The sequence below is a fragment of the Polypterus senegalus genome, chromosome 9, assembly GCF_016835505.1.
Source record: "Polypterus senegalus isolate Bchr_013 chromosome 9, ASM1683550v1, whole genome shotgun sequence".
NCBI classification, from domain to species: domain Eukaryota; kingdom Metazoa; phylum Chordata; class Cladistia; order Polypteriformes; family Polypteridae; genus Polypterus; species Polypterus senegalus.
In genome coordinates, this window is record NC_053162.1 from 173,164,876 (window position 1) to 173,179,166 (window position 14,291).

The window sequence follows — 14,291 nt, forward strand, 5'->3', positions numbered from 1 at the left end:
TAAAATCGAAGTAATGAACACAGAGCTCATTGTTAACGTTTGCAGTGCACCATATATTGGATTGTATTTTGTACTGCATATAGTAATGAAATGCATTACATTTGTCGTTTCAATGGATCACACAGCACAGACATTTGCAGTAATAAAATGCATTATTATACATGTTTGTGATGCACCATCTGGTGGAATGACAAAGGTAATGCATTTAATTACTCCAAATGTTTGTGATGTGCCAACTGTTGCAATGACAGAGAAAAAATAACTGGACAGAAACACAGATACTTATTCTAAGGTGGATTATTTATTATTTAAGTATCTATTGATTGATCATGTTATTTGTCCTGTAAGTCTGCATCTTTGTTGTTTTATGTTTACGGTCTTGTATGCGTCTGAATTTCCTCTTTGGGGTTAATAAAGTTTATCTAAACTAATATATTCTAAAATATTAAATATATCACTTTCCTTAAAAAATAATATCATTGTTAAGAGTTTTATACTTTTTTATCTAACCAAAAACACTTTATATACAAACAGGTAGCAAACACCAACTTTAGATTTCTTAATCATTTTCATAAAACACTCACATTGTGTGTTGTGTGTTACACAAGATAATACTGTGCGCTTCCGTACGTGTCTGTCAATTTACTGCGGAGATTGAAGCGCGCTCTCGCCCACATAGGTGCTTGCGAAGGTTATTTGGCTCGGCGGGCTCGTGCGTGCTACTCTTACGGAAAATAAAAAAAAAACCCCGAATACGTATGTACGTGCGCGTGCTCGCCTCAGCCTGCCTCCGACGCAATGTGAACGCCCCCACTAGCGTATTGAATGATGGCGACGACTACGCGGATTGGGGGCTGAGATTTAAATCCTACTTCTCCTGTGGAGCTGCAGCGAAAAGGAAGAGAAGGAAAACAGGTCTCTTCTACTAGCCCTGGGAACGGTGAAGATATATACACACAGGCCGCATCACGGAGGTGCGTGTCGCGCCCAGAGTAAGCCCGACCGCTCCGGCCCGAGTCGGCGGAAAGGGTGTCCCGGGTCCCCGGGGTGCAAAGAGAGGCCGTGTCCGGGAGAGTGGCCGGTGGGGGAGAAGCTCGGTGAGGATTCTGTTGGACTGTCGCGAGCACCGAAGCCGTGCGAAAGGTCGGCTGAGCGGCTTTGGAAAGAGCGCCTACGACGGAGGCCACATGAGAAGCAAACGGGTGCAACTTGACTGACTGATGCTGCTGCTGCGAGACAAACAGTGGGACTTTATTTTAGGGGAACTGTATGTTGCTTTTTTTAAATGTTGAACTTGAAGGCTGGGTCAGAACACACATTCGGCACGTTGCCGTTTTAATAGCTCCTTAAAAAGGTACCGGCTTCCAAACGTCGCTGGCGTGTAGGCACTGCTTTCCGCCTCGCTCATGGTCCCTGGCAAGTGCTGGTCGGTGGGGAGACTCGTCGCTACGTTCTGCCTTAACCGTAAGCCCTTCCCATAGCTTTCGGGTAAAGAAGTTTGTTGTTGGTGTGTAGAAACACTTCCGCTTGTATCGCGATACGACCCCCTGTTGGCGGCTTCTCGGTCGTGATTGTGCAGCCCTTTCGAGGTAGGCTTGGCGGCAGAGCAGACTTGTTTAGCGATACTTGTTGATTCTCGTCGTTTAACTTTTTTAGGCGGGCGTAAGAGGGGTCTTTACCTGATGATTCACTCAGCCAGAACCGAGGCTGATTGCTTTTTATCTTGACACACGCTGTTATACGGCAACAGTTTTGAAGCTGGAGTAATGCCTCGTTCCCTTTAAGCGTTTACCAACCCTCATGTAATTAATAAGGAAAAAAGTTAGACACTATGTGCATCGTTATAAGAGGTTCTCCTTGACACATGTTGAATACGCTATGGACTTTTCACGTTAATGCGACAGGAACAAGTGATGTCAAAAGTAATGGTTGCACATTGTTTCTTAGTGACATAAAATCTAATAGGTTGAAGCGAAAGATGCTGTGACAGAAAGTAAGAACTACGCCACGGAAATTCTTCCTGCTCTTTGATTCCAGCATAGTACTATTTCAGGATACTATATCACTTATAGTGCCGTTTAGAGGTGTTAATTTACATATCCAGAGCTATAGTGCAAATAGGAATGTTTCTGTGTTCACTGTTCCTGTAATGGAGCTCTCTAGCTGTTTTCCACAGCTGAAGTAGTGGTAGCTGTGGGATTGAATAGAGGGAAATATGTGACCAGAACCAGTGAGTGAACAGAATTAGTTTCAAGGTTTGGCCTTAGTGTGTAAGCCTTTGCCCCCAGTATTGTTGAACTGCGCATCTGACGCTTTTGTGATAGAGGTTATTGTTTCTTAGGTCATTGAGTATTCAATTCACACACAGTTCTATCAGATATTTGTTGGATTTGTAGTATGTGGTTGTGGTAGGCAAGTGGATCTTTTTTTCTTTTTAAAACTGACATTTGAATCAGGTTGTCCTGCATGGCTGCCCATAATATATGAAACCACATGCAAAACGGCGTGTATCCCAGGGATCAGATCATTTCTGTGTGCCTGTAGTTCAGTAACCAGGCCGCCGGTTTGGACAAGGCACTTTTTGGCTTAACTGCGAAATCCTACGCTGTTCTGTAACTCTGATTCAGTTTGACACCGTGTGAGTGAGTCCCGTTAATGTGAAAGGGGAAGTCCAATGCTGACAGGTTACTGGTATTTTAGTAATATGTCAGTGCCAAATTCCACTGGGCAGGTGTGACAGTATGTGCTACTTCTGCTTCTTCAGAGAATGTTTGTCCGTGAATCACAACACCACGCATCTGTAAAATAATTTATCTGAGCTGAAGAACTTATCCTTACACTGTGTACAGACCATTCTATTAATGTGTAGGCCATACTACTTATTTATATATGTGGCCTTGTAAATTTTATTTATTATGTGTCCCATGATTGTATATTTAATTAACCTTTAAACAAATAAGGGCCTAAACTACAGGTCCATCCAAATAATCTAATTAAAGTCACACTTAACTGAGTTTTACTTTTCATACCATTAGAGTGCTTCAGTTTTCCCGCAAGCAGTTACCCTGTCTGTCTAAAACTTATGTTAAGTTTAACAGGTGGGCAAAATTGTGTTCGTTCTTTAAAGGGCTGTTGGGGGGTACATTCCACATACTTTGGAGTTAGAATTTGATCTTTAAATATTGTGTCATCAGGATCCAGACAGAGTCCTTCAAGTTTGTTGTTGCCTTGAATGTAATTTTCCTTCTCTCAATGATTGTCCCAAGAAACAAGAGGTGCTTCTCCTGCATTGTGTGCCAAGAGAAGACCCGTTGCTACCCAGGTGAGGCAGTGAGCGATACATATGGACTGAGAAACTGAACACTTAAAAAAATAAATAAATAAATAAATAAATATATAAGACGCCTTTTTGGAGAGTGCTGCTTTACATGGCCTGTTGCAAGGTCACGTATGGTGCTTCTCTTGCTCTTCACTTCTGAACTCTGCTTTCAAAATTCTGTCTGAATAAGAAAGAAGGAGAGAAACGCTACACGGCGGGGGCTATTCTGCCAACCCCTTCTCCCTTTTCTCCCCTCACCCACCTCCCTCTTGGATTCTTGGATTGTTGTGGTCCTTGGTGTTGATTTGGCACCCAGTCTTTATGGGGCAGCAGCCAGGAAAAGTTCTCGGGGACCAGCGGAGGCCAAGCTTGCCAGCTCTTCACTTTATCAAATCTACGAAGAAGGACTCGTCCCGGCATGGAGCCCAACATTGCAATGTTTTCGTTGAGCATGGTAAGTGGCTGCTGTGATCTCAAATCAGTCTGTGTTATTTGCTGATGTGGTGGTATCTGTATGAGACCAAGGAAGTGATGAAATTGCACTGGAGAAATCTTTCAGCTAATGACTCTTGATATTTGTCTAACAGCCCCTACAAACTGACATTTGGTTTCTTGTATTCTATGCACATATTTTCATCGTTTTAAATTGAGCTGCGGTTTAGTCTTCATTTAGGCCAGGGCATCCCATATTCTGTCCTGGAAGGCTACAGTGGCTGCAGGTTTTTGTACCAATTTAGTTCCTTAATTGGAAGTCAGTCTTGGCTGATAACTCCACTTCTTATCTAATTTTATGGCCCCCAATATCAGGGCATTCTTTACATTGTAGATTTTTCCTTTCTGGGAATTTTATCCAAATGCTTTGTGGCACAGAGCAGATTAGTAATTTTCACTCTTTCACTTTCCTTCTTCAATGCGTGTATGGGACTAAGTAATGTGGTGAACTGCTGGCTTCATTATTATCTGCATGTCATCGTTACTTTAATTCGTTTTCTTTCAGGTGTGCAGCTGGCACAGTAGATGCTGATTTACTCACTCTTCTTGTGTTTTTTCTGTTGCTTGAGTGTGAGGTTCAAGTGTCAATGCCTGATCTGTACGATTGATGCGCCCATTGTGTTATTGTAGGCTTCCACATTTCCCTTGACATTAACACGGGCAGTTGCTGCATTATGACCAATGTATTGGGGGTTAATGTCTGTCTTGTTCTTCTGCTTGATTTTATCTTTTTTGTCACAAAGCTACTTAACACGACGGTACAGTGCCGTAAGAGTAAGTTTCAATATCTGTTTCAGTGTCAAATGACTATTTCATATTATCACTATCACCTGATTCAACTAATGGTTTACATTTAGTTTGTTCAAAAACTGGCTTTACTACTTTTCATTTATATGCTATTTTGTTTTTATGTTGAAGGCGCCACCCCACTCATGAAAATTGTTACCATAGATTAGCTAAACACACAGACAAATTCATGATGTTTTTTTGTTTTACACTATAATGTTATTGGCACAATAGCAGAAGAATACAGTCCAAAGCGTTATTCGAGCTTAACACTCCATATCTCATCAAAATCAGTTAACCTGGTTCTTACTTGGGATTGTCCATTTTTTTGTAGAATTCTGAGCCCAAGAGATGCTCGGGGTTAATGCCAAGGAGGTTATTTTGGGGAAGAGAAGGATTGTGGCTCTTGAAAAGTGAGTTTACTGATGCTAGTGTCACATTATGTAATTTCTAGTTGGAGGGGATGTCAAACTTGATAGTTTTAGTGGCTGATCTCATCGCCTGAGCATGTCAATTTACTTGACTAGAAATGGCAGGGTATGTCAAGTTAGACTACTGCATAATGACTTTCCAGCACAGTGTGACAGAGGGGTCCTCAGCTATGGTCCTAGAGGGCTGCGGTGGCTGTAGGTTTTCATTCCAGCCAGTTTCTTAACTAGAACTCAGCCCTTGCTGATAATGAAATTTGGTATTTAACTGTATGCTTTGTTAGCACTTTCATTCATCAAAGGCCAATTTTAGTTCCAATGTAGATCCAAGGTCTTCATTTATAATTCTGGAGGTCTTACAATGGCTGCAGGTATTCATTTCAATTTCTTAATTAGAACCCATTTATTTACTACTAAAGCAATACTTTTTTTGGGCTTAATTTTAGTTGTCTGTTACAATTCAGAATCCATAATTGCCTTTTTTGGTTTTTAGCAGCTGCATTTAAGTTTTAATTGTTGCTATTTTCTTAACCAGACATTTTTCAATAGTGAAATGCATATAACCAATAAACCTACACCTCTCCAGCTAACATGCTTCCTTTTAAACCTGTGCATATGCACCCAAACGTATCTGTGTTAAAAAAAAAAAAACGTTTAGAAGTAAATGAGAGGAGAATTGGAAGGACTGTTTAAATCTGTTCGGGTCCACAAAACAAATGGGTAGTTTTCTCAGGCAAGGAATCTCTACAGTGCAATTAAAATTTCTCTGGGATGAATAAAAAACACTAACAAGCCAAATAGTTAAATACCAAGTTTCATTATCAGCAGAAACTTTCTTCAAATTGGCAAACTAGGTGGAAGGAAAACCTGCAGCTACTGTGGCCCTCCAGCACTGTGATCGAGCACCCCTAGTGTAACACTTTGATAGTATTGTTAGCTCTCCCCTTGTTCTGACAGCTATTATCCTGTTGCCTAATGAAGCTGGTGCCCATTAGAAAGGTTTACAGGTATGCCAAGTTCACCTACAATCGTTTTGTCTCTTTTTTTTTTCTCGTTTTGTTGTGATACGTAACACATGCAGCATCAGACACTGTTTATGAGATCCAAAACACCAATGTTCCTTATTTCTCAAAGGAGCACCGTATGCTATTGTACTTCACGGATGAGTACCCACTGGCTGTCAGCTTTACTGCACACACCGAGTCAATCCCTATAACTTGAACATGTTTGATTTCGTTAGGGCTAGACTCAGACTGGTTGGACTTGGTCGATGGGGTTGTCACACTGCATTACTGATAGTCACAGGAGTGTGCTGCAACTGTCCTCAGCTTGCTAATTTATGTTCATGAATCTTGCAACTGAAAATCCCTGGAGTAGTCGTGTAGTATGACAGGGCCTTAAAATGAAACGCACAGCAACAGTAATTGGCTTTTAATTAAAAAAATTGGCTGGTAAGAAAAGCTTGTGGCCACTGTGGTTCCCCAGGACTGAATTTGCACCTTTCAGATTCATGAATGATTTTTAAATGAAGTCGGAGCGCCCGCTTATACAGTAGCTGAGCCACAAGTTATGGTCTAATTCTCACCACTGAGTAACAGTGTGACCCAAGGAAAAATTCTTCACCCCCTATACTTGAAACATAGGTAAAGAATTATATCAATGTTATGCATTAGTTGCTTTGTGTAAGTGTCTGGTAAATGTAGTTTATCCAGTTTTAGTGTTTCTGCACCATATGCTAAAGTAGTAGTTCTCTCATTCAGTCTTAGGGTCCCACTGTGGCTGCAGGTTTTTGTTCCAATTAGTTCCACACTAACTGAGTCATTTTCCCTCTATCATTTATAGTTTAATCGGTTGGCCTTTTTGTGTCGTGTTCAGCATTTTGAAAGCATAGTACTGTATTACAGGATTTACTTATAGAAGAACTGTTTTTGACAGTTTTAAGGTATTTTTTCCCCCATTGGTTCTGTGAGGTTTATGCCCATTGATCCTAATAATGACAAATAACGAGCAGACACGGAAGCATACAACATTGAGTATATTTATATACACACACGCATATAACCGGATTAAGGTGAATAACCCAGTTAAGGCAGAATCCTGGTTTCTTAAAAATCCACGTTTGCATGGGAAAGTAATCTTCTGGAGTTTTCCTTTGTTATAACGCTCCATTGTCATTAAACATCATAACTGGTCACTGTGAATTTGAAAAAAAGCGGGGTGCATGTGAATTTTCTTGTGTTTTTATAAATATGTTTTATCAAATTCAGGCAACACACAGCACACACTTTTTTTTTGCTTGGCTCTGATTGAGCCCTTCAACGGACCATTACTGGTATTTGTGCTTCTTCCCTTACACCCAGTGCTGGTGGAATAATCCAGGTAGTTTTACTTAAATAAGTATTGTGTAAGCTTGTTATTTTAAAAAGTAATTGGACTACATAACATGCATTGCTTTTAACATGTTATTATACTGCTCTTGAGATCTCGAGTTTAGCACTGTTCATTCAGCCCAACAGCATAAATTTGGCTATTTTCTAAATATTGAGACCGATTATTTCATCCAGGAGAAGTAAAAATGCAATCACCTGAACCTTTACCTCTAGCAGTGTATTTTGTGGATGCTTCTACCCATGGCTGTTGAAAACGTGTGGGAAGCAAATACGTGTGCAGGCTGTCAGAGTGCAACGGACATGTGAAAATTACAAAATCCTTAACAGTAACCTAGTTAAGGTTTACATTGCCAAATAATCGGATTATATTAGGGGAAATATACCTCTGTTAACCAGGTTCCTCTGAGGCCAGTAACTCAATTTCTCTAAGCATAAGGGTTTACATGGCAGTTTAGAAATTGTCTCTCTGTGAATAACCGGGGTATTGAAGTGCATGTCAATGCACTTATTGACTGTTCGAAGGCTTGCTGCTAGTTTAGTTCCACACCCTGAAGAGCAGGTGGTGTCAAACCCCAGGCCTGGAGGGCCGCAGTGGCAGCAGTTTTTCATTCTAACCCTTTTCCTAATCAGTGACAAAGTTTCACTGCTAATTAACTCCTTTTCACTTAATTTTAATAGCCCTTGTTTTTAAGTATTCAGTCCTCTGAATTGATTCTTTTCTTCATTAAATGACAGCCAAACAGAAATGACATGTGAAACGAGCTAACAGATGCCCAGCTAAATGGGAGCTTCAAACTCCTACCAATTTCACTCCAACCAGTTTCTTAATGAGGAGCTGATTCTTGCTGTTAATAAAACCTGTTATTTAATTCCATGGTTTGTTGCTGCTCTCATTCTGCCACAGCAGACATTTCCTAAACTGTTGTTTTTCTGTTTTTTCTAAGAACACCATCAAAATGTTTCGGTGACCTGAGACATCCACTTTTCTTAGACCTTTTCTTTATATTCAGATATTGCGAGATGGCCACAGGTGAGCTGGTCAGGTGGCTGCGTGTTTTATGTCTCATTATTGTTTGGATGAGTCAAGTTAATTAAAACTAAGGCAAAAGAAGTGAATTAGTACTGGTCACTAATTTAAGAGGATGGTTACAATGAAAACTTGCAGCCACTGCGGCCCTCCAGAACCAGAGTTCGACACCCCTGCTCTAGAGCAGGGGTTGCCAACTCCGGTCCTGGAGGACCATCGTGGCTGCAGGTTTTCATTCTGACCTTTTTCTTAATGAGTGACCTGTTTTTGCTTGTAATTAACTTCTTAGTCGACATGCTCTTGAAGACTCAGACCCCTTAATTGTTTTTTTCCATAATTAGCAGCCAGACAATAATGAGATACAAAATGAGCCAAAACAACTGGTGTCCATCATACAATATCTGAAAATAAAGAAAGATGAAGGAATGTCGATCAGCTCAGGCCCCTTAAACATCTGACCAGCCCTCTTAGAAAAGAGAAAATCAACGACGTCAGAAATGTCTGATATTACACAATGAGAGCAGCAACAAGCCATGGAGTTAAACAACGAGTTTAATTAATGACAAGACTCTGCGCCTGATTAAGGAATTGGTTGGAGTTTGAGACCCTGACTTGGTTGGTCTTCTGTTGTATTTCTGTTTGGATTTCTTTTAAGGAAAGAGATGAAGCAATTCAGAGGAACAATGAAAATAAATTCAGGGGAACAAATTAAAAAAATAAGTTAATCAAAATGAATTAAAAGAAGTTGGGGGTTCGATTTGTTTTGAATCCTATTTTTTGTGAAAATTGATCTATTTGTATGGAATGATTACAATAAAATTAAAAAAAAAAAAAAGTTAATTGGTAGCACAAACAGGGCACTCATTTTTTTTTAAAAAAAAGGGGTTAGAATGAAAACCTCAGGAGGAAAAAAAAAAGTCCTAAATACACTGAACACCTGGAAAGCGGAATGAAAATCATCATGATTATAACAGTGTTAAAAACCAGGAATTAAAAAAAAATAATAAAATAATTCCATGCTGCATTTCAATAAAAGTTTAAGGAAATCCACTTTTAACATTTTTGGATTGACATCAAAACAGAAACTCATAAAACTTGAGTACAATTAAAAGCAGAAGTTGGTTGGGACAAAAACCTGCAGCCATAGTGGTCCGCCTGGACTGAACTTTACAGTTACACTGATAGAGGGTGCATATTGTTGCCACAGCCTTCTTGGCTAACATTATTTTAGTTTGAATTATGTGTGCTTACAAAAAAGTTTCCCATCTTAGACACAGTGGTTGAAATAATGATTTAGTTCTGCTTTGGGACTGCTGCAGTGCCTTGTTTGCCTTGATAAGTTGGCCGTTACTGTCCGGAGTCTTACAAAATAGGAAGAAAGATACAGTAAAGTTTGTTGTGGTTGTCTTCTAAGGATGATTTGGACTTGTTTTGATTTCCTTAAATCAAATACATGTTAATTTTAAAATACATTTTATGCTGAGAGAGAACGGGTAAAGAGAAACTAATGTTGAAGTGTTTCCTTGCGATTTGTTTACTTTTTTCAATCCATTGGACGCCTAGTGGCAGTGAGCATTCTGATTAAGTGGTCATTCCAAATTGGACATGTGATTTGCATTGGTGAATCTTGAGAGTGACTGGTGTCCTGTCCAGGGTCTCTTCCTACCTTGTTCAGTGTTGCCAGGGAAGGCTTCAGCTTGCTATCCCTGCTGCTGTAACTTGGGTTAGACAGGGATGAAACTGTTACATTATGTTTTCATCCTTGACGTCTTTCAAATCTGTATATTCTGAGTTGCCTTTTTTTGTTTAAATACTGTGCAAGTGTTTAATTCGGTGGTAATATTTTACATTAGATTTTCTATTACGTCTACTGTTATATGTTGCACATGAACCAATTCCCCCCAATTATCTTTTTGGCACATCTCGGCTCTGAAAAATTTGAACCATAAGGACATGTAAGTGGGTTGAGGACAGCAATTTGATACGTAGTCATGTGCATGTATCAACAAAGAAGTTTCTTTTTAAATGCTTGCAAGGGATGTAAAGAACCTTTCAGTATTATTTAGCAGTGTGCTATATCCCAGAAAAATTGAAATTTTACAGCATAATTTGTTGTATGTATATTAAATATCAAGGCTTTGGGTAAATAGCTGTTTTCATCGAATACCATAATTGTTCACCTCCAGGTTTACTGAAGATCACTTTTGTACCTCACTATTCTGCATTCCTCGCGGTCATCCAGTTATCACTACCAGTAGTGTGGAAACCATCTGCCATCACTAGTGTTAAAATACACCGTAAATAAGTTCTTTTTGAAGAAGTTTACTGTTTGTAGGAGTGGAAAAGTGGCTTGTACTGTTGGCATCTCTTTAGACAACCAATAATATTATCACAGTATAATCATATGCTGCCGAATAACCAGAAGAGTACCAGTGCACACTGTTTATTTCCTCGATTTTATGTCTGGTTTTCTAAATTTATGTAATGACGTTTCCTGATTGGTCACTTTTTTCGTCCCTAACTAATTTTTCCATTTTAATTTTGCATTCAGCTACCATTTTGCCACTTTAAACAAGCTTGGCCTTTTTTGAAGGGTGTCCAAGCATTCCATAATTTATGACTTGTTTTCTGTGTTGTTACATTCACCAGATCTGACAGGGAGACCTAGATAGATACTTCATCCCAAGGAGAAATTCACATAATCCAACATCAGCATACTGATAAAGAACAATATTAAATTAAAGAGAAATAAAAATGCAGATAAAAACAGACTAACTTTGAATAATGTTAACGTTTACCCCCCCCAGGTGGAATTGAAGAGTCACATAGTGTGGTGGAGGAACGATCTCCTCAGTCTGTCAGTGGAGCAGGACGGTGACAGCAGTTTGTCACTGAAGCTGCTCCTCTGTCTGGAGGCAATACTGTTTAGTGGATGCAGTGGATTCTCCATGATCGATAGTAACCTGCTGAGCACCCGTCGCTCTGCCACGGATGTCAAACTGTCCAGCTCCATGCCTACAATAGAGCCTGCCTTCCTCACCAGTTTGTCCAGGCATGAGGCGTCCCTCTTCTTAATGCTGCCTCCCCAGCACACTACTGTGTAGAAGAGGGCGCTCGCCAAAACTGTCTGATAGCACATCTGTAGCATCTTATTGCAGACGTTGAAGGACGCCGGTCTTCTAAAGATGTATAGTCGGCTCTGTCCTTTCTTACATAGAGCATCAGTATTGATAGACCAGTCCAATTTATCATCCAGCTGCACTCCCAGTTATTTATAGGTCTGCACACAGTCACCTCTGCTGTTCACGGGGTCGATAAGGGGCCTAGGTCTCCTAATATCCACCACCAGTTCCTTGGTTTTGCTGGTGTTCAGTTGTAGGTGGTTTGAATCACACCATTTAACAAAGTCCTTGAATAGGTTCCTATACTCTTCCTCCTGCCCACTTCTGATGCAAAATACTTGGTTTGCAGGTTTAAGCATTGGCGATTAGAAAAAAAGTGTGCAATTACCGTGCAAAATCATAGCTGAACTGTATCTTTCTGAATGATGCCTGCACCTTACATTTAACGATTACTTTGGAGTTCCCCTCACTCACTCGCCAGCCTTAGGGTATATCTTGCATTTGTTTAGCTAGCGAACAAGAGAACTATTTGCTGGATTTAGATTGGGTTTGTTTTGTAGAATTTGCTTGAACATTCTCTCATCGCGCTAAGAATCACAGTTCGCTTGCAGGAGTGATATATTCGCACTAATCCGAGACAGAGGCTGCAGGCCGAGGGGATGGGGAAGTGTGACATCAGTATTGGGGAACCGGGCAGGGCCTTCCTCACTCACTCACTCGCCAGCCTGGGCCCTCCTCACTAACGCGCTAGCCTCTGTTCGAGTTGGTGTGCCGCTGCATTTTGGAGTGTTTCTTGCCCCTGCTTAGCTAGCGATACCTTTTTGTTTATTGATTTTTAAAGTTTGTCCTGTCTCACTACAACGCTGGTAGAGCCGCGGCGGATGGCTAGTATAACATAAAATGAATAAGTTGGTGCAAGTAACTAATCAGTCTTCTGACTGTTTCTCCGCAGTAGCCTCGCTCCACTTGTGCTCTCCTAGTTTACCATTCTTGTTTTTTCTGAACCTGCACAGCCCGTTACAAGTTTCCATAGCCTATCCTGGTAGAAGTGGATGTGAAGCATGTCTTAACGCTGTAATATAAATCGATCCATTGTATGGTGCCACACCTTCAGTTTAGATTTATGTGTATCAATCACTGTGTGTCATGCTTGTCTTTAGGATGTGGTTATTAACCAGAGTACATGGAGAGAGTTAGGTTAAAATTCCATATAGACAACGTAATAATTTACGACAAATTTCCCTTTCACATACTGTATGTAAATTGTGCTTGCACTTCTGAAAATTATGAGTACAATTCTTAACGGTGAACAAACTGTCAGATGGTGCTTGCTGCAGGCTGCGGAATGGAGCGGAGACGGAGCTTAGGGTGCAGGGTTCAGAGCTCAGAGGGGAGTGCACACACACGGGCGGGCTTAGGATTTCAGATCTTCCCATGGAACGTTATTTACGCTTACATATTTAGATGTGGGTGGCTCAGAATTTGTCACCCCATCCTCTGCTGTTTGCCACTGTAGGGAGATGAACTTGAACTGCTAAACCAATTCTTGTTTTTTTCTCCTGAAATGATCGACTCATAAAGTGCGGCATGTATCTCCAAAATAATAAGTTATTGTACATTTTATCACAGTATAGTAGTAAATAGAATTCATGTGAAAACCACAAATAAGATGGAGTGGACATGATTTAAATTAGGTGGCAGTTGCAGATAAAGCGGTTGATGCATATATGCCCAAATGGCTCTAATAATGAGAGCAGATGAAGGTAAATGATTTCCCAAAGTGATGCTTTACTTGATGACAAGAGGAAGCTGATGATGGTTTTATACTAGAATAAAGAAATAAGTAGTAGCTTTACAATTCATGTACTGTACATGAGATATACTCGAACATATTAAATAGTTAGGTAAAATACACAAAGACCCCCAGAGGTAATATGAAAGGGCACATTTCCCCTCAGGGATCAATTATCTATTATTATTATTATTATTAATAAAAAGAGTAAACCAATTCAAGCAGTGCAGGCAATTTGCTGTGGTTTTAGTGGTACAATAATTATCATATTTAAACAAGATCAACCCAAGATCATAAAACACAATCGGTCCACAACCTGTACGTTATTTGCAGTGAAACGCATACTCCCCCCCTAACCTTTTGCCACAGGCACATTAATAGAAAATAATATTGAAATGCATCCTAAAAACAGTAATTTGGAAATTCATCTCAAAAACACACTAAAAAGTGCATCATAACTTTAAACTAATATTACTTGGGTGTTACCCTGTTCAAAGCCCACATACTGTAATGATTTAATGACATGTTAACAGTTCAATTAAACAAAAGACAGCAGAAAAAGACTAATTATAAAATGTATGATAGCTTAATATTTCAGAGCTTATACAGCATTTTATGAACCAGTCATTTTGCGAGGTGATGAAGAAGTGCTTTGGTAGATTGAGTAAAGTGTAATTTTGAGAAGTGCAAGCATAATTCACATGTGTGAAATGTAAATTTATCGTAAATTATTGCAAGGTATTTTTTTGACCATGATCTTACTCCATAGTGGAGCCAACTCCGGCCCACTTGCACACTGGGATAGAATGGAATTAGCAGTTGGTTTTAACATGGAAGTCTTTGGGAAGTGGGAGAGAAACTGGAATACCAAGAGAGACAAAGACACTGAGAGAGCGAATGGCAGCCCACCACACAAACATCCACCAAGTGTGGGA

General features: G+C 40.0%; 1 protein-coding gene across 1 annotated transcript in view; it reads left to right on the top strand.

Moving 5' to 3' along the window:
* The first annotated feature begins 810 nt into the window (after positions 1 to 810).
* Positions 811 to 14,291, top strand: part of abl1 (c-abl oncogene 1, non-receptor tyrosine kinase) — a 136,600-nt gene continuing 123,119 nt past the window's right edge. Inside the window, exon 1 of the mRNA XM_039764271.1 lies at positions 811 to 3,773. Coding sequence (XP_039620205.1) covers positions 3,641 to 3,773 — 133 coding nt within the window. The 5' untranslated portion in view covers positions 811 to 3,640. The remainder of the gene's footprint in view (positions 3,774 to 14,291) is intronic.